Source organism: Natator depressus, chromosome 8 (assembly GCF_965152275.1).
Source record: "Natator depressus isolate rNatDep1 chromosome 8, rNatDep2.hap1, whole genome shotgun sequence".
Taxonomy (NCBI): Eukaryota; Metazoa; Chordata; order Testudines; family Cheloniidae; genus Natator; species Natator depressus.
The window spans coordinates 91,334,638-91,354,658 of record NC_134241.1 but is presented as its reverse complement, the minus strand read 5'-3'; the positions used below and the strand labels follow the sequence as shown (position 1 = coordinate 91,354,658).

The window sequence follows — 20,021 nt, the reverse complement described above, 5'->3', positions numbered from 1 at the left end:
GAACCGATTTTTGCCTCATTGAAGAGTCTATAGTACTGTACTTCGTTCGCATGACTGCTTTATAATGAGATTGAACATATTTTAAGACATCTGGTCTGTTAACCTGAAACAAAATACATTAATAATGTTCTAATTGGTTTTTTGAAAAACTTTGTTCTTGTCAAAAAGTATTTTAAATTAAAGGAGGCATTTCCAGCTTGTATTTATCTTTTAACAGGAGGCCATGGAGAGAATGGGAAAAATCGGGAAAATCGTGCTTCCAAACCACAGGGATAAAAGGTAATCTTGATTTTTAAGTATCCACTTATGAGAGTGAAGCAATCACTTCAACCAAAGTAAATGCCTGTCTGCTTCTAGCCCTGTTTGAGTGCAATAACATCTGTGTCCCTATTTACATTGTATGTTAGCAGGGAAAATGTCACAAACGAAGCGTAAAAAGGTGTGGGGTAAAATTTTCAAAAGTGCCTAAATGATTCAGGAGTCTAGGCCCCATTTTCAGAACTGATGTAGGCTCCTTGAAAATTTTACCAAGGATTAACAAACTAGCATTATAATCTCCATATACTACAACCGTCTTGAGGTGACAGACAAGTACACTCACATTTTGGAGATGCTGAATTAGTTAAGGACCTGCATTATGGTGCTGTATATGTTATACTGGAATAGCTCCATCCAGCTATGTATTTCTAAGACATCCCTCACCATAGCATGAAGGCTCTGACCTATTCCATTGAGTAAAAATGCCTAACCCTTAAACCTGTGTTCTGGTTAAATCTGAACTGTGGTAGCAGTAGCCTTAGACTGGACAGCAGTTTCTGTAGAGCCGGCCATGAATGTGCAGTAGAAGTGTGTGAGCACCACCTGCTGGCCTATTAGAACATCTACAAATAAATTAATAGACTGTCCCACTTCGGAGCTACTCAGGTCCATGTACTATCCAAAGTTTGATTTTTCATGCAGCTTAGCAAGTGAAATAAGTGTATGTCCCTCTGTTGCTGAGGGGAAACTGAAAAGATTTGTGGTAAAATGCAGCACAAATCAAGATTTTAAAAACAGTCAGAGAGAGCAAAACATTTTTCAGCTAGAGGGAAATTATAAATTATTGTATGTGATGCAGCCACTGCTTTCATTTTCTCCAGGCTTGTAGGGTGAAAATCTTACTTTCTCTCACCTTCATTGGCAGCTGGGGAACAAGGAGTTACCAGTATCTCTTAGCATGAGACAGCACAAAGAGCAGGGAGGATTTGACTAAATGTAGGGGAGGCATTAGTCATATTTGAAAAGGATTAGGCCCTTGGGGCTAAGTTCTCTCTGTTGGTGGGTGTAAATGGGCAATATGCCATTAAAGTCAATGGACTTGTCTTCTTTTACACCAGCAGAGAATTCTGCATAGGAGAGGGTGGCTGAAAATCAAAGCTAGGTTTAGGGTAACCAAAAGGTATAATTATAACTTGAAATCACTTGTCTGGGTACAAAGTCAGATCTGGCAAAACACAGCACTCTACTGCCAATAAAATTGTCATTTATAACTGAGTCAAAACCACTTCTGGTGCTTCCCTGGCTAGAGTAAACATGCCTATTGTGGGGTATTTAAACCGCCTCAGAACTTTAAATTTGTTTAATTTTTTTTACACAGATTTTATGACAAGAAGTATGAAGTGTTTTTGAAACTTGTTGAACATCAGAGAGAGTATAAAGCCATCATGCAAGGCGTATAACCAACAGTCATATAGTCTGGGATCTACAGGGATCGCAGATTTCCCAGAGGTTTACAATTAAAAATTCATAGGAATTTTGTCTCAGTGTGTCATTCAATTTAAAACAAAAATGTTCTTTCTAATTTTAATTTAAAAATCTAGTACTTTCACTGCATGCTGCTGCACTGAGTAATCTTTCAAGCCACTGCTCGCCATTGAACTATAGATTGGGGTTCTCAACTTTTTTCTTTCTGAGGCCCCCCTAACATGCTATAAAAACTCCATGGCCCAGCTGGGCCACAACTGTTTTTCTGCATATAAAAGCCAGAGCCAGCATTAAAGGGTACAAGCAGGGCAATTGTCCAGGGTCCCACACTACAAGGGGTACTGCGAAGCTAAGTTGTTCAATCTTTGGCTTCAGCCCCGGGTGATGGGGCCTGGGGCCCTGGGCTGCAATCCTGCATGGCGAGGCTTTGACTTTCTGCCCTGGGCCCTAGTGAGTCTAATAGCAGCTATGCTTGGCGGACCCCCTGAAACCTGCCCATGGCCCCCCAGGGTCCCCTGGGCCCCTGGTTGAGAACCACTGCTCTAGTTGATCATGGACTCCAGTTTAAAAAAAACAGACATGCCACCAGTGCCAACAATCAGGTAGTGATCGTGAGCTGAAAAAGCAGAAGGCATCAGTTAATTAACTCACTAAGGCAAACCGCTAGTGGCTAGGATAGAAATGCATGCATTTTTAACATGGATTCTGCTGTACTGTTTCATAAGATGACTAGCAATGCAGGCCTACTGCTCCGTTTCATTTTAGCACCACTCACCTGGTACAGTTAAGATTGACATTGAATTTTCATGGTCAGCTCCTACTGTCTGGGGTGTAAAATTTGATGATAGCATTTCTGCCTGGGTGCTGATATTTTGGAAACATGCTTGTGACCTGGAATTTGTGTTTTTTTCTCTGACACACCACAAATTTCAAAAGTAATTTCAGGGGGAAAAGTGTGATGGGCCTTCTTTTTTATTTGGGTGATTTCCCCCTCCTTGCCATGTCAGACAAGTGGCTGTGAGATATAATGCAGGTGCCTTTCTGTGACTCATGGATGCTAATAAAATGTCCTGCTGGCTGCTTCTCATATAGCCACCAGTGAAGCTGTCCAGGTGAATCTGTGCCCATCCCCACATCACAGACAGGGCCTGTGTCAGATGACGCAGGAGGCATGAAACTGAGTGTTGAGCGTGGAGCTCCAATATAGCGTAAGTGCAGGAGAGGCACAGGTCGGCTTCCCCCAGTCCTGCATTTATGCCTGCACAAAAGACTTCCCATGCTGTGTATTGCAAACCAAAGATAAACAGGGCTCCCTTGTGAGATATGAGGGCCCAATCCTGCAAGAATCTGAGCACCCCCAATGGCTTCACTAAGAGTCTCACAGGAGAAACCTCTTGTTTCTTATCCGTGATTAGTGTATTTGTTATTATTTGAATACCAGTGCCCGGCAAGTTAGGGCTTTAACCCTGTTTAAAAAGCAAAGGAGACAGCATTCACCATGAAAGGGGAACAAAGGTGGAATTATAGAGAGAGGTATCTTAGCAGCCTTAAAAAGCACACAACAGACCATGCAAACTAATTGTGACTCTATTCTAGATCACCAGTGACAACATTTTCAACGCCTAAACTCCCAGCTTATTGTTTGGCCACTCTCACACTGAGCCCTTACTATACAACCACAATAACGAGAGTACAACTTTATGCCCTTGGCTTAACAGAAATTCCATTCTTTAGTGATAGCATACACCGTAACTCCAAGCTAAGTGCAAACAGGAGTTACCTGATGACAAAATTAAACTCAGGGTACTTTAAAAATAAAAGCCAGTTTCTTTACAAAAATTAATGTTCGTAATCCGTACTCAAAAACATCTGGCCACTTTTTTTTAAAGAAAAGACACAATATATTTCCTGCTTTGGCACTCATGGAAAAGCAATTGCTGCCCTCGCCGTAGTACCTAGTCTGAGGAAAGATTTCTCTATATATGCTTTCTGAGTTCATAATTAAAAACAATGAGAGTTGAAGGGTATAAAGTGAGGGAACATAACACAGTAAATAACGGGGAAAAGTGGGGTTCAATATTGGTATATCATAGCATGAACTTCAAGAGGATGTTAAAAGTTATGTCAATTGAAAATATATCACCCAAAAAAATCCCACAAACATGACTGTTCGAGACCAGTATATTGTAAACAATAAATATTCATATATTTATTTTTATATATACATTTATCTACAAGTAACATGTGAAGTGTAGTTCTGTTACTTTCAATACATATCAGAGATTATCTATGGACAGAATGCAGTGTTTTCTTGCAGTATCCCAATCATTTTAACTACTTGCACAAAAAAAAACCCCAACAAGTCTGTCATGGGCTTCCTACTATTTATATCATCATCAATTTGGCCTTGATAGTTTTTGCTGAACTAGTACAGGGATTTACAAGGAAACTCCAGGGAGCATACAAAGTTCACAGGAAACGAGTAACAATGCTGACTTTGTTAAAACTCAGGTGCACAGAGCTTAAGGAAGCGGCTAAAAATTGTACCTTGTGTTCATATATTTGAGTTGGATAAAGATTTATTCAGATTCCTTGCATAAGCCTTCCAAACCCTTTTTATTTCACTCTCCCCAGAGTACTTTTATTTCATTTTGTATTTTGACTCAAGCTAATATTATGAATTTATTCACATTGTCTGTTTTAACATCAAGATTACAATTAAACAGATACCTGGGAAAGTTTGTAATCTGATGGATGAGCTCATTGTAATAAACTCTGGTGGCACAAAACACCTACAGACAACCTCTTAGAGTAACCACGTAGTTGACATTTTATTCCCCGTGCTACACTCATGGTATCTTAGCAAGTTCTATAGTAATAAGACTATCTTGGTTCTCAAGATAAAATTTGGTAAACCAGAACTGAGATGTAACTACTTAGATGTAAAGTGGTTTCCTAAAAAATGTTCAGGTATAAAGTGACCAGCTGTGCAATTTTAGGCTTTGTGCGTATGTAATGCCAACAGACCCCGGTCGTCAGTGGGCTCGCTCGAACCTGGGACCTCTGGAGCTTAGTGCATGAGCCACTAGTGTATGAGCTAAAAGCCATATGCCTCTTAGCTAAGGCTGTAGAGCAAACTCATTACTCTCTCTCTAAGTGGTCTTGGTGTCACTATATGGGACAGAACACCACACCCAGGAGGTGTGTGGGTTACACATAGCTCCCAGACTCTGTCATTTCAGGTCTTGTATGTTAAGGGAAGTCACATAAAAGGCTGCTTCACCTTGCAGGAACCTAGTAAATACTGTATTTACTGTAAATACTGTAGCTGTATTAAAAACCTAGCCTTGTGAGCATTTGCACAAATTTATCACTTGACCATGGCAAGTGTACTGAGTCTTACTCCACTATAGGTCAACATTAGAATGTTCTTCAAAAATCAATGCATCCCATGCTGCCTCCAGAGTCATGGAGAAGCCTGACGCAATCTGATGAAGGCTCACGAAGAAGTAGAAGTTTGAGTTTATCAGGATTCCGACAGCATGCTCTGAGTTGTAGAACTTGCCATATTTATACCTTCTGATTCCATTTGCTGGCAAATGTTAAACAAGCAAATTAAAAGGAGGAAAATGACAACTAGGTCATCGGCTGCTGCAAGGATTCCACAAAGAGGTTCATGCATCACGTCAAATCGGGAAGTTAAGCACATGATGGTCCCAAAGGCGCAAACAACAATTCTTAGGAAGAAGATCCAAACGAGACCGCCCAGGGTGAAGATTCCTCTTAAGGCAAGATTTAGGAGTAGCGGCATGTCATAAAGGTAATCTGCAAACTAAATATTCAGTTGCATTAGGTTATGAAGTGATATTTTTTTCTCTAACTCTAATACATGGAGCTTTTTTGGTTACCAGATAAGCTTCTAATCAATGTTTTTAGTCTAAAATTTCTTAATTGCAAGATTTACTTCTAAAGTCCAAGTCCAGCTACATTATTCACTTATTTTCCAGGATTCAGAGACAGATCTTTTCAGAAGAGCTCAGCTCCCACTCAGATACCAAAATAAAAGACTAGACTTTCAAAACAATGCATTATGTGTGGTATTGTGCCCTTTGAAAATCCCACCATAGCTGCTGTATTGACTGCTGATCTCTTTTGAAAATGTGGGTGCTAAGTGCTTCAACATGTCACTGTATGCTGTTTTGAAAATCTGGCCCTGGCAGCCCAATCCAGCAGTCTTTTCTCCGGCAAAACTCCAGGCATGGGGAGGTAAATATAAAGAAGGACCATAGGACTGAGACCCTACTGGCAATAGCAGGTACTATGATACCAAGATACCCAGCGACTCTTTAAGATAACCAGTTTTTCCATACGGTACAGGCAACCGCTAGCTCCTGCTCCACTCTGTTGCCCTTCTAATATATTAAATTGATAAACTATGTACTGATCCATGCCTGGAGTAAATATACATGAGGAAATATAATATCTGGATTTTCCCTTGGTCATTGTAATGGTTTAACAAAGTAAGGAAAACTATTAACCTGAAGAAATAACCTCCAGCCCAGAGGCTAAAGTAGGATCTGTAGCCCTTAGCAGGCCCTCCACCAGGAGGCAAGGAAGAGCTGCCTAGGGCAGGCAACATATGTTGTCTAGCAAGAAATGAGCATGACTTATGGAATACATGTACGTCTAGCCTTCATCTTATACAGCCGTCCCATTGCGCATTGAGCCTCCAGACCTGCTGGGATTTTGGCCTCAGTGGATAGTTTACACCCTAGGCAATGTGAACAGCCATGCTGGCTTCACCCCTGAGAGTTTGGCCACATCCAAACAGAAAGACGATAACTCCTTTCTGGTTTTGGATCTGACTTAGAAATGAACCCCTATAGGCAAGCTAAGATCTTGCGGTTCAAAGTTGAGCCACATATTCCAGTTTGGCCCATCTCTAGTTCAGTTTCCTCTCCCTTGCCTAATCTCCCCACTTGTTTTCCCCTCCCTTCCAGAATGACTGAGCAGGGACCTAAGCACGCTGGTCAAAAGCACCTGCCACAGGGCACCTGGCTAATGGGAATGTTGAGCCTTGCTGTAACTGGCACGACTTCCTTACAAAGCTACAAACAGCGTGAAAACCCAAAGATGGAACTCCTATACTGACAAATTAGTTTACATTGCTCAGTCTCTTTCAACCCACTGCAGCTTGGTACGGGGCTAATTAAGCATATGTAGAAATATCCGCACTTACAGGTCGAGGTTGTCCAGAGAAACGCTTGTTGTAATCTCTGATGTCACGTACAATGCGCTTGCTTGGGTTATCTTGTTGGTTTTCACCAGAGGCATTATACAGAAGAATCACCTTCCCAGGGAAAACAAAAATGAGCGTTAGAACTATACAGCTGAATGCAAAGCAATGCGGGTCTTGGAGCAGTAAGAAAAATACTCTTCTGCAATTTATTATGCCTGTCAATATTTCTGTCACAATGACCTTTGCCAGGTTTCAGAGTAACAGCCGTGTTAGTCTGTATTTGCAAAAAGAAAAGGAGTACTTGTTGCACCTTAGAGACTAATCAATTTATTTGAGCATGAGCTTTCGTGAGCTACAGCTCACTTCATCGAATGAAGTGAGCTGTAGCTCACGAAAGCTCATGCTCAAATAAATTGGTTAGTCTCTAATGACCTTTGCCTGGCTCCAAGTTTCATGTCAGTGGCTCCATTTCCTACATGCAAACCCTCTCCTTCTGAAAGGAGGGTATGTTCTCTCAATATAATGTGCAGCCTCTGGCAAGGGTCAGATGAGGATAAGAAGTTCTGTCTTGGGTTTATGAAATATTTATGCCAGAGATTCAACAACTATGCAGGGGGGGGAGGGAGGCACATTTAATATTTTACAGCGTTCTCTGATAGGACAGGCTTCAGATGACAGAGGCAAATGACTGTAGTGCCATTCCAGCCTAAATGGGTTTTGAGATGGTAGAAAATAAGAGGCTGTACAAATATTACCCTTGATATCTCTGCTCTTAATTCACTAACTGTCAAAAAGCAGATGTATCGAATAGAAATTACTCTTACTTTTTGTCTGCAGAGAGGACAGTTTATTGCTCCTAACCAGGAGCCATGTTTCCAGTATGTAATTAGACAGGAACCTACAAAAAGCAAAATTGTTATATTAAGGCGCATGATCTGGAGAATATTTAGGTAAAGCAGATTTACAGGGAGGCCATCTAAGTTAATAGCCCCTTTTCCTCCCATTATATCTGCCTAGACGCCACTCTGAAAAGTGATGGTGTAAAAATGGCACTGCTCCTTCTGTGTATTCAGAGACATATCTGCTTCTTTCAGGTGAGACTCTGAAGTAGAATAGGACCTGACTTCAAAAGGAGCCCCATTGACCTCCACAGGGCCACTTTTGGAATAAGGTGCTCATCACCGTGAATAAGGGGATGAGAAACTGGCTCTTAGTGGCTAAAAATTTTTTTACTACTCTTTATTGCTGTCATCTCTGTGGAACTGCCACAGCTGCTGGATTCGTCTCTGTCCTCTTCGTCAACAGAATGGGTAAGTTCCAATTGCATGCCCATCGAGGCAACTCTTCTGTCCTTACACTATATCCTCAGTTTCACCTGCACAACTTCACTGAAGACAAAGGGTTGCACAGGTATAACTCAGGCCACAGTTTGATGATAGAGCAATTGCACAAGCGCTGCCAAGGGCAATATTTGATATAACAGCCCAAAACCCAGAAAGAGCCCAGCTTGACTTTCAGATCCCAGGCTCTGCTTGCCAACCTGACCGTAAGAAAAAAAATCTTTTAACTTGTAAACTGATCAGATTTGATATGAACAGCAGTGAAAATAACTGTGGAACCCCAAAATGCCATTTTTGATGCTCATTTTATAGAGCTGAACTGCACTTTAATTCTCTTTATTCTTAAAAATAACCTGTACCAGCCGGTGGGCACTCATGAGCAACCCTATAATATCAAGTCTTTGGGAGCCCATAATTTAGGAAAAATCAATAATTATACTTTCTTTTTTAGATCATGCGTCAGAAGGGTGGCTATCTGAGAAATAATGTTTTAAGTGGTGCATATGAAATCAAGTCTACAGCTATTAGGGATGTTATATAACAGAAATGCTATTAGGGATATTAAATTTGGCCCAAAAGTTTTGGGGTTTGTTTGTTTGTTTTTTGTAAGGGAGCCTCACCCCAATTTCTGAAACAATGGGTGCAATGTTTAACATTTGTTTTTGTTTGAGTGCAGTTTGTTTTCTTACAGCCCTTATTTCTTGTTGGCCTGTGCAAACGCTCAGTTTTGAAAACGGACAGCATCTATAGCTAAATCCCCATGTTGTACGTATATAGGCAGCCCGGCACCCAGCTCCAAGCTTTCGCGTGTGCAAAGCTCAGATAGAAAAAACTTCATGTTGGATGCAGAAGCTGCTTTGGCCATTTAAGCCCTTACCCTGCACTAGGATCCAGGTGGGCAGATGGCTTTACCCACACCAAGCCCCCCTGAAGACAATCGGATCTCAGTGCACGATCAAACCTTAGCTTTCCAATGGCTTTTAAAAAAGCAACACTTGGCCATTAAAAATGTTACCTGTTGAACTGTTTGTAAAGGATCGCAGGAAGGGAAAGACCCCTCTGAAGTTCAGGTATTTGTGTGTCCATGTGTTTTCATAAATTAGAGCAAATCCTGTTTTAATCAAGTTTGCTACACTGCTTTTTGAGGGAGTTCACGGGGCTTCATTGAAATGCTCTGTGGTTATTGGTAATTAGAAAAAAAAATATTAGTTCAAGATCAGTTTTCCTCCTGACTTCCTGAACATATGGTTCAAAATGAAAACTCGGGGACGAACTGTATGAATTACCAATACTAATAAATTCAGACTTTTCTGTAAATCTCCAGTTAATCTGCTTGAAAAGCTAGGGGATGGCCATATTTAAAAAAAAATAAAACACTGTGTAGGAGTGGGATTCATCAAAGGTGCCCAGCATTGACCTAATCCTGTTCTGATGGAAACCACGAGGCATTTCACCATTGACTTCAGTCAGGGCAGATTTAGGCCTACGCTGCACTTTTTTGATAGTCCCACCCTAAAGTTGTATTCATTTAAGACATGAAAAGCAGACATTGTGCAGGGGCCGATTCTATAGAAATACAGGTATTTTACAATATGTGCATGACACTGGGGTGGGATCATGGTTTTGAAGAATAAACGATTATATGGTTGGAGGAAAACAAAGTCTAAGGAAAGAAAGGGAAATAAGTCTGGGGAAGAGGAAAAGATGATAATATTATTCTTCATTGCTATGTCTTTCTCCTCATTTGAAAAATCTATATAATGCAGCTTGTCTGCTATTATTTGAAACATGGTTTGGGGCCATATATTTTCTTCACATTTATTCTGACTTGGATTAAATTCAAGATCCTTTTCTGTGTGCATGTGCATTTTATAAAGCAATGCATGTACACCAGCCCAACCCACAAAAGGAGACTCTTGAAGTATTCCCATGTAGAGTGACTGGTTCCTAGGAAGTGCTCCCTGATTTTTATAAATTATTTTTTTGCACTGTGCTTTTTATTGTGAATAGGGAGGTCGTGTTCTTGAACAAGCTGTGCAGGGTGATCTATAGAACAATGATACGTTCTATAACCAAAAATGTATTTCTGTAATAGAAAATAAATCTTCCAGCACATTTCCATGCACCTACCCACATCTACTGCTGAGATCTGTTTTCTTTCCTAAGCACATAGTAGTGGATATGATGATGTCCTAGGAGAAGATGGTCCCACAACTCTCTTCAGCATATGCTTATGGTGTATCCTCCCTCCCCGCAAACCCCTGCCAAAGCATTAGTGTCTGATGCTTTTATTCTCATTTACACTAAAGTCTCTCTATACTGTTCTGGTACTGTCAAAGGAGCTTAAATCTTGTAATTTAAATGTACTTTGCATCTGCTTTAAGACCCCTTTACACAGCCAGAGCAGAATAGTTGCACAATGTTTTTTGCCTGTGCAAAAGTGGAAGTACATCATGAAATCAGTTCATAGATGGTTCCAGTTTATACCAGCATAACTCCTTTGAAGTCAATTATTACATCAGCATAAAACTTCAGTTAAGCACTGAGGAATTACCCTGGTATTTAAACTTTTTTCCCCCTCTACTTTAAAAAAAATAGGAAAATATAAAAGCTTGTCGTTATGTAACATTAAGGTTACCATTTTACACACTCCTAAGTCAAGACATCCAGAAGTTAAGGCTCTCCTAGTAATCTTAACTCACCTCATGGCACATATTAGGCCGGATTCTGATCTCTCTTACTCCAATTTTACACCAGTGTAAATGTGACCAGAACAATCCCATTGAGATTTGTGGATTTTAAAAGTATACCCATAGAGAGACCAATTGTTCTCTTAGCTATATGGGTGTAATTCAAGCTGACTTCCATGGGAGCTGTATAGATGGATCTGAGATCAAAATTGGGCCCCATATGCGCAATGTATGTGACATTATAAATTAACATTATCAATTGAACTTTACATTTCTTAGCTTCTTCATGTTTAAAGTCATAACCTTAACATTATAGGAATGTGGGATTTGTACTCTTTGTTTTTGCATAAATATTACAATCTGTATTTACTACCCTTTTGTGCATCCCATGGACTGCACTGGAACTGATCAATATAAGACTGGCTACAGAGGTATCTGTTGCCTGTTTATTGCCTCAAGACTTTCTGGGTATTTCAAACCTTTTCACCGCCTCATACCTGTAAAGGCAGTGGGCAAAATGTTATTGCTGATTTTTCTAGTGATTTCAAATTAACAAAGATGGGCATGATCCTACTCCCAGTGGCAGAACTGCCATGGATTCAGTGGGCTCACGCTTGGGCCCACAAGTACACACATCCTGAGATTTCAGTAATGTGTGTGGTGTACATACTCATTTACACAAGCACTGTGCATGCTAATCTGGAAAACTTACCACAAAACATATGTCCACAATTGGTTTCTACTGGGAAAGTAGCTGTTTGGAGGCAGATTGGGCAGCTTAAATCACTGTGATAAGGAGGTTGCCAATGTCTGAGAGCTTCCTAAAGGAGAAAAAAAAATCAAACATTTCTAGTAGATGCATATTTTGATTGACATATTCAGTTTATTAATAATTATTAATAGCACATTTCATCTTCAAACAGCTTCATAAACATTCACCTACACAAGAAGCCGTGTGAGGAATCTTCTCCACACAACAGATGGGGAAAATGAGGCACACAGAAGTTAAGTGACTTGTCCACTGCCACAGATGGGATCAGTGTCAGAGGTAGAATTAGAACTCGGGGGTTCCTGGCCTCCAGTCATGTGATCAGACCAGCAGCTCATGCCTCTTTCCTGGAGGCTGTAAATGGTTTAGTCCATTACATTGCCCAGCTCATCATTACCGCGAACTCAAAGCCCTAAATTCTGCCTCAGTAGTCCAAATATTTCTTTGGCCCTCCACTGCCGCTATTATTCTCCTCCATCTTCCTCAGCAATGCCCTAAATATATTGGAATGAACTGATTAGGGTGTATGCATACTATTGCCTGCTGTGGGATGGCATCATTACCTGTCAACTTTGTGTCGTAGGCCCTCTCTAGCTAATACCTCAAATAGAGGGCATGGTTTTAGAGCAGCATGATCCGAGTTCTACCCTTGTGACGCTCTAGAGGAGCACTGTGAGGTTGTAGTGGCCATGCATTTATTACAATATCTTTCGAGTATCCTCACCTACAATCCTAATCCGTGAAAGCCATAAGACTTACCTTGGTTTCCAGATGTTTGTTTCTAGATTACCCACGTTCCCATTGCTAAAAAGCCAGTCTACCTGGCATTATGTTCATCTCTGCCATGTCTGATTTAGGGAGTGGCAAGGAAACCACTCAGGTGCACTTTTTCTTACTGCATATCAAATCTTTGCTATCACTGACTGTTTTTGCCAGCCTCACTTATTCAGATTTATGAACTGGTCTGTAATGGGTCATGAGGTAGAATATGCTTGTCTTGTATATTTATACAGATCAGTGAAAAACTTGCATTTAGGTAATCGTCACTTGTCATAGCCACTCTTAGATCAGCCAGTGAAATTAGTCTAATAACAGTGCATCTTGGAGATATAGTTATTCGACTTTTCATGTCACTCCAATTAAGTATTGGGGTCTTCTGAATTTGAACTTCCACAGAAGTTTGTCTGTTTTAAGGCACGTACTGAAAGTGGGTAGTGCCATTTGCCATTCATGTCTTACGTACTTTCAAAGGGTACAGATGGAGGAGTAGAGTCAATTCCACAATTTCATTTTGCACTTTGATCAGAAAGTGGTGTAAAGTGTTTGTGGCTTGTGATGACGGACAACATTCCATGGGATTTTTTTTTTCCACAGGGGAAAATCAGGCAAACATCTGATTATCTCATGAGCTCATCATACGCTTGTCATACCTGATCGCTCAACAAGATCATCAGTGCCCATTCTCTTATTTGCTCTGATTCATAGTTCAAAAACCAGGCTGGCATACTCTTTCCTGACCAATCAATGAACCCACTTTCACACATATTTGATCTGTTTATGGAAGATTTGGGAAAAGAGAGAAATAGACCTTAGAATGTCAGACCTCAGCAGAGCCAGAGGCACTAGTGAAGATTCAATTACATTTAAAAATCAGGCATAGGGTTAATTTTTATTAATTTATCTCTTCCAAGAAAAAAAGAGCCAGGCCCAACATGTATTTCTGCAAAACAACTGAGCATGAATCCAGGTATTCATGCCACGGCACAGTCTAAAATTATCAGTTCATTGAGTTAATATGTTTGAAATCAGCACCCTCTAAATTAACTCTTTTCTTTGCATGACAAAGATCTGTAACTAAGAAGGATACATTTAAAAAAAAAATAAAATAACAAAACTATTGACAAAATTCTCTTCCTTCTGTAGTCATGCTGTTGTAAATGTGCACAGCATCTTTCTTGTACATGCTGTGTGTGAGATATGAATTGCTGCACCCACCACTGAAATGCAGCCACCTCTGGAGAGGGATAACCGCACACAGCAACATAACGAAGTCTCATGTACCACAGTCATTTAAGTGACAAAATAATTTAAGATAGAATGTTGATTACCCCATTGGAATTTGTCCAAGTCACTGGGAACAACTGTTCTCTTGAAAAAATTACTATGGGTGTTTTAAGTGGTGAGGCTCTCAGTTTCACCTCTCATCAGAGCAGACCTCTCCAGAAGCATAGACCACCTTAACGTTCTGGAATGATGCTAGTTCAGCAGTATCTAGAAGGAAGACTATCACCTGATGAAAATCCATCCCCACTTCATGGAGCAATCTGGGTTTCCCTTAAAGATCTCCTATCGAAGCACTGACCGGTTGCACCCTGCTTAGCTGCTGAGATACTGACAACACAGAAGCCCAAGGTAGGGGAAATGGAACGACAAACAACTGCAGCAGCCCTGAAAAATGACCTCATGGTAAACAGATTTTAACACAATGTGACTTAAAAAACAAGTGGCACAGCACATTATCATATCCCAGCTCCCAACGTGGTTCATGGGGGATACCTGTAAGCTCTTATTTCATCAAAGTTTGACATAAAGGGGCAGATCCTCAACTGACGTAAATTGTCACAGCTCCATTGATGGAACGATGACAGCTGAGGATCTGCCCCAGAGACCATAGCCTTTGTTTAACACGTGTTGCATATTTTACCTAATTGGATTATGTATCAGCCTTCAGTTTGAAAAGTAATAGGGCACTCACTTTTTTAAGCTTTGTCTCATACAAAAACAGGGAGTAAATGTGTTTCTAATTATGTAACTGAGCTATGGAGTCAAGGGAAACCCAGCATTCCCAGACCGTAACTGATGGAAATTCTGAAAAGCTCACCTGACCTCTGGAACCTCAACAAGTATAAACTGCTTTGGTATTTTATATTGAAATATGTTTTAAAATAATGAACTTACGATAGGATTCCTCTGGGACAAATGTTTATAGTCTTTTCCCAGATGACTCATCTTCTGCTGACTTAAATTAGCAAACCTGTGAAAAACAGAGTTTATGCCATTGAGAAAATGGTCGACGTTGATATTACTGTGTTGTCATGCAATATTAGTCCTGATTCCTGAGTTGAGTCATTGCACAAATGGGTGCATAAACTCATCAAGTGATAAGCTTTTTTCTAGTAGGAGCTGCCATTAAGTGTAATACCATGTTTAGACACTGAAAATACTAGCCACTATACTCAAGGCATCATGGGAATCACATTTTTTAAAAATCAGAAAGTCAGATGACAATCTGACAATGATCCCCTCATTATGACACCCCAAGAATATATAAATAAAGCAAAGGAATTTAAATATAGTGCGACCAAGCAAACAATTATTTATCGTCTTGTGATATTTACCTATTGAATGAAGTGAGATGGAAAATTCTCTAACTCCTGCAATCTGATCTCGCCACAATAAGATTAATGTGTTAACTTTCTTGGTCCTGAGCCTGCAAGTTGTTCTTCACGGGCACATCCCTGCACCTATACAGGCCTCTTGATTTCAAAGGGGCTCCATACGGTTCAGGCACCTACCCACACTGGGACAATTGCAAGATTAAGATCTTATTTTGTTTCATTGTGTATTTCATCCAGTATGACAAATTTCACATCAAAAGAAAAGGCCAGACTAGAATGGTAGTAGCTTTACTGAGATAAAAGTCCTAATTGAAATTACTGGTTACTCAGAATGCGGAGGGCTTGCAAGATTTGGCCGTATATTGTAATAATCTCCATTAGCTATAAAAACAGCTTTCCTGCAGTAGAAACAAAATCTAATATCTTTCCATGGATATGCATCTTAGAAAAGGCCAGCCATGCCCTTTGGGGAGGTGGGTGAAAGTGGGTATGTGTAGGCTTTTAGTAATCCTTATTAGAGTGGCTTATTCAACCCCCTAGATTGTCTTTGTCTTTTGACTTGGGGACTAGGTCCATAGAAATTAGTACATTTTAAATAAACTAAAAGTACATCTGAAGAGCTTTCATTGCTTCCCTGCTCTGCCCTGCCTTTTGGAATTCTTCAGATTGTACAAAATTATCCAGAGGAGGACCACTCTGACCACAGCTGCAACGGCTTTGACTTTTCCCTGGCAGAGTCAAAGACTGAGGGCCAGGTTCTGAAGCTGCCAGTGGACCTTCTCCAGGTTTATACTGGTGTAAAGATGTCAGAATCCATCCCCACAGGGTGCATTTCTGATCCTCCACGGAAATGTTTGCACCTACATTCTGGGAAACAAGGCTGGGGGCTTTCTAGAGAGTGAAACAAGAGAAATCTCCTATTCAGTGCCTACAAAGAGAAGTGTTTGGGTCAGCCAGGAGGGATAGGTTTCAGAGTAGTAGCTGTGTTCGTCTGTATCCGCAAAAAGAAAAGGAGGACTTGTGGCACCTCAGAGACTAACAAATTTATTTGAGCATAAGCTTTCTCTAAGGTGCCACAAGTGCTCCAGGAGGGATAGATTTTGTAATTTTTGAGTGATAAAGTGGTGAGTTCCAAAGCCAGGTAAGAGATTTAGACACTTCGTTCCCGTTACAATTAATGGGAGCTGGATATCCCATATCCCTAAGGCAGGTGGGAAAAAAAGGTCTCAGCCTGATTGCCAAGCAGGTAATGAATTTTGTCTTGTCACACTGGGGTTCTGTACTGCCAGAGTTGGACATGGTGTAATTATTTACACAAGATGACTAGATACTGACAGGGACAGACTGAAAAATACCACTTATATTCAAAAGGTGGGGTTTTTTTTTTAAAAAAAATCTATTTAATACGTGGGTATAAAAGAACTTTTTCCTATATGAATTTTCTCATATATGTCTACATGAGATATTGTAAGACTATATACTTCCCTTTCAAAATAGTGGAGTCTGTGATCTAATAAGACTTATCTACCTCTAAGCGTTGTGATCTTCTGATCATCCTCAGACAATACATTCTAGGTAAGAAAAGCGGCTGATTTCTGCCGTTTCACAGTTCCTTTTGCGGTGATATTTCTACAAACTTCCAATGTTCAGTCTAGTTCTATTTATATAAGAATGGACTGGGGTTTCTAGAATGGATGTTAGAAACCAAAGGGGATATCTATCACTGTGAGAAAGGAGGAAGAACTATTTTTGTTGTCATTGAGCAATGGGCTGCTCACTGATCTGCCCCAATGGGAAACAAAATTGCCTTTTTGAAAAATGGACGGGCCTGTTCTTGCTCCCATTGAAGTCAACTGTCCGCAAAACTCCAGTTGACTTCAGTGGAAGGAGGAACATATCCCAGGTATGGTGTAGTATGTGAGCAGCATTCAGGTACGCCGCCTTTATGCAAGGGCAACTAAAAGCACACCCTTTCCAAACGGAGGAATCTGTGCCCAGTGCACTACCCATTAATATAGAAATAAACTATCATCACTGGGAAAGGAAATCAGTAACTTAACTCATCTCACCCTTCCGGTGGCTCCTCTTCCTCTTTTGTTACCTTTCATTGTCATAGTTAAGAATGAACCCTTTTTAATCAATAGATAATTTTCTGCTGCTTTTGTAGCCCAAAGGAAACCAGTGACAGTCTTGATAAGTCACTTGTGTGCAGTGCATGGAAAGTGCATGACTTTAGTCAGTGCATGACTTTAGTCAGTATTTAATATTCAAGATGTGCTCTTTTTCGTTAATGTCACAACAATCCACTATGCCCCCGTGAATGATGCAAAATATGTTTGATGCAGAGGCAAGGTTCAATATTAGTGTTCAATACAAGAATATCAAATAGCTTCCTTATTGTAGAGGTATTAACTGCAACCAGGTGAAAAGTCATTTTAAAAAGGTCAATTTACGTTGATTATTATTGCTCACCTCAGTGGTCCTGTGAGATGTTTGGACTCTGCTCCTGGAAACACTGATGGGCATGGATAGCCTTACTCAGGTGAGTTGTCCCATTGAAGTGGCTCTGCTCACGTGAGAAAAACACCTCATATGTGTTTGCAGGATCTGGGCTGGCTTTATGCAGGGTGATATTTGAAACCACTCACTAAGGGGTCGATTATGCCAGCCACGGGCTAAGGTGGAGTCTGCAAGCTGCTGTGCTGGTAGAAGTGCCTGGGGCACCATAAAGGTAATACATTATTGTACTGTAACTAGAGCTCTGCGCTTGGAGGTTTAATTCTAGTCTAAGTGTTTTTGCAGGTTAAAGAGAAGCATCTTCTAGAAGCTGCTTGGATTGCTGTAGTGATCTCTCTTCAAAATGGAAATGTGATCCCAGAATTGGGTAGGTTTCAGCAGTGCAAAGGGCTGTGGATAATGGGGCCAGACTACTCCCATAAAAAGTGAGTGGAGATAAGAGGCATCCTTATCTCTGACCTGAGTCTCCCATTTGTAATTTAAACCATTGGTTTAAAAAAAGAAACACAGCTGCCATCTGTTTAACTTGAACTAAATCCAACATCTAAAATAGGTCTCAGCAAAGGGAAAAGAGTTGGAATGCCGCAAGGGAAATAGTCTGTCACTGAGATGCGCATGTCCTTGTTACTGCAGTCCCCCAGGTTTATCAAACTAATCTACAAACTGCATCATAATATACCTATTAACTGTTAATGCGCAAACCTTGCAGGTTAATTCTTCTATTTGCTAACCCCATATTGCTGCTGGCCCATTTGGTCTTGAAATGTTTATTCTATTTAATTATTTCTATCCCACTAGAAAGTTTAATTTAAAAAAAAATCAAGGGGAAATGATAATTATATTCTTAATCTAAGATTAATTTATTTTTAATACGTGAAAAACTGGTAATGATTGTCTTTTCATTGCTGAAAATTATCAGGAAACCAGAGTCAGCCACCCATTTAGGGGTATACATTAGAGGCAGAACGAGACAATCCAAGGCCTCTGATAGGGGTTGCAGATGAATGCTAAGTCTTCTCCCAGAAATTGCCAAAACGCAGGGCCTGATCCTCCTCTGACACTGGTGTAACTTCATTAACTTCGCAGGGGTTACTCCCTAATTTATACTGGTGTATCTGAGATCAGAATCAGGCCCATGATATTTTGTATGGCCTTCTGCGAAGAACTACCACAGTAGAATAAGATGCAGAGCAGTAAATTGTTTAGTGACCATTAGTGGCAGATATACAGTGACAGAGCCTCAGTTGGTGTGAATAGGAGAGCTCCATGTGGGCATCAATAGAGCTTTGACAGCTTGTACCCGCTGAGGATCTGTCTTACAGTAAACTATTTTCTTATAGTTTATTATTCTGTGGGGAAAATGTATCCGATATGTGCATTTATTTAATACATTGGGCCTGATTCTGATCTCGTTTATGCTGTCATAAATCAGGAATAACCCCATTGATGTCAACAGATATAATGCTGGTATGAGATCAGAATTAGACTCATTACATGATGAAAAATATTTCTGAAAGAGTTAATCACATCCCATAGTCAGCACCATTATTTTTAAATGGCTTGAAGTGTTCTCAGTTATTTGTGTCCTATTTAAAATGTTCTCTTTATTACAGGTATCTGCATTTTAAAACAGATATTTTAGACCACATAATGATAGCCTACTTAGTCCAGATACTACGTAAAGTGAGTTTTCACACTATCGTGGTTCCTATCTATATTTTCCAGCTGCAGATGGGAAAATTTAGGTTGGTTAGGAATCATTTTATAAGAATAGTCTGGCAAGAGAACAAGCTTGCAAAGGAAGGTGTGGATTTGCCTTGGTTGTAGATATTCAAGGCTTAGACTTGTCACTAGTTAAATGTATCAAACTGTCACACATGGAAACCAAGTTCTAAAGTGCTCTCAGGATTCATGTTACCCCACCTGGTTAGGGCTGAAAGCATTCTATTCTCAAGACTACATAGTAACTCAAAGGTGGTAACTCAAATATTCTGCCCACCTTATAACTCCAGAAGTTCCATTGTGTTAGTGGGATGGGGTAGAGGGGGATGGTAAAAGAGGAGATTATTAGAGTCAAGATCCGAGAGCAGAATTTATCCTTATTGCTGAAGAGAGAATAAGATGTGCTACTCTTAGCACCTCTTGGTGGTAGCATAGTTTTATATCAGAGATTCAGCTTTAACTAAATTAAAATATTGTCCTACACTGCAGTGTTTGCAGCCCAAGTATTTCAAGTTTATGGTAGAATTTAAAAGCGAAATTGACTATAATCTGACCAGAAACAAGATAGCCAGTGTGACAATAAATTAGAAGGTTAAAATGTTA

The 20,021-nt window shown here is 40.2% G+C and overlaps 2 protein-coding genes and 1 long non-coding RNA gene across 3 annotated transcripts in view; 2 read left to right on the top strand and 1 right to left on the bottom strand.

Annotated features, from left to right (window-relative positions):
• The window catches only part of FGGY (FGGY carbohydrate kinase domain containing), a 197,495-nt gene extending 191,988 nt beyond the window's left edge, over nt 1-5,507 (top strand). Inside the window, exons 15-17 of the mRNA XM_074961645.1 lie at nt 218-279; nt 1,637-1,767; nt 5,157-5,507. Coding sequence (XP_074817746.1) covers nt 218-279; nt 1,637-1,718 — 144 coding nt within the window. The 3' untranslated portion in view covers nt 1,719-1,767; nt 5,157-5,507. The remainder of the gene's footprint in view (nt 1-217; nt 280-1,636; nt 1,768-5,156) is intronic.
• On the bottom strand, nt 5,240-14,797 carry LOC141992482 (E3 ubiquitin-protein ligase RNF170-like). The gene is made up of 5 exons (XM_074961646.1): nt 14,740-14,797; nt 11,725-11,833; nt 7,807-7,880; nt 6,983-7,093; nt 5,240-5,575 (listed from the first exon to the last, which is right to left on the bottom strand). The coding sequence occupies exons 1-5, from the start codon at nt 14,788-14,790 to the stop codon at nt 5,270-5,272; spliced, it is 651 nt and encodes a 216-aa protein (XP_074817747.1). The 5' UTR covers nt 14,791-14,797; the 3' UTR covers nt 5,240-5,269.
• Nucleotides 14,147-19,331, top strand: LOC141992483 (uncharacterized). The gene is made up of 3 exons (XR_012640595.1): nt 14,147-14,193; nt 17,982-18,063; nt 19,310-19,331. It is a non-coding gene; the product is annotated as an uncharacterized LOC141992483 (long non-coding RNA).
• The last annotated feature ends 690 nt before the right edge of the window (nt 19,332-20,021 follow it).

What these genes read in the sequence shown, in the direction of transcription:
- LOC141992482 (XM_074961646.1), bottom strand. Translation starts at nt 14,790, where the DNA reads ATGAGTCATCTGGGAAAAGACTATAAACATTTGTCCCAGAGGAATCCT. An exon ending in TGTCCCAGAGGAATCCTATC is followed by an intron (nt 11,834 to 14,739) that starts GTAAGTTCATTA and finishes TTTCTCCTTTAG; the next exon opens with GAAGCTCTCAGACATTGGCA. An exon ending in TCTCTGGACAACCTCGACCT is followed by an intron (nt 5,576 to 6,982) that starts GTAAGTGCGGAT and finishes CTGAATATTTAG; the next exon opens with TTTGCAGATTACCTTTATGA.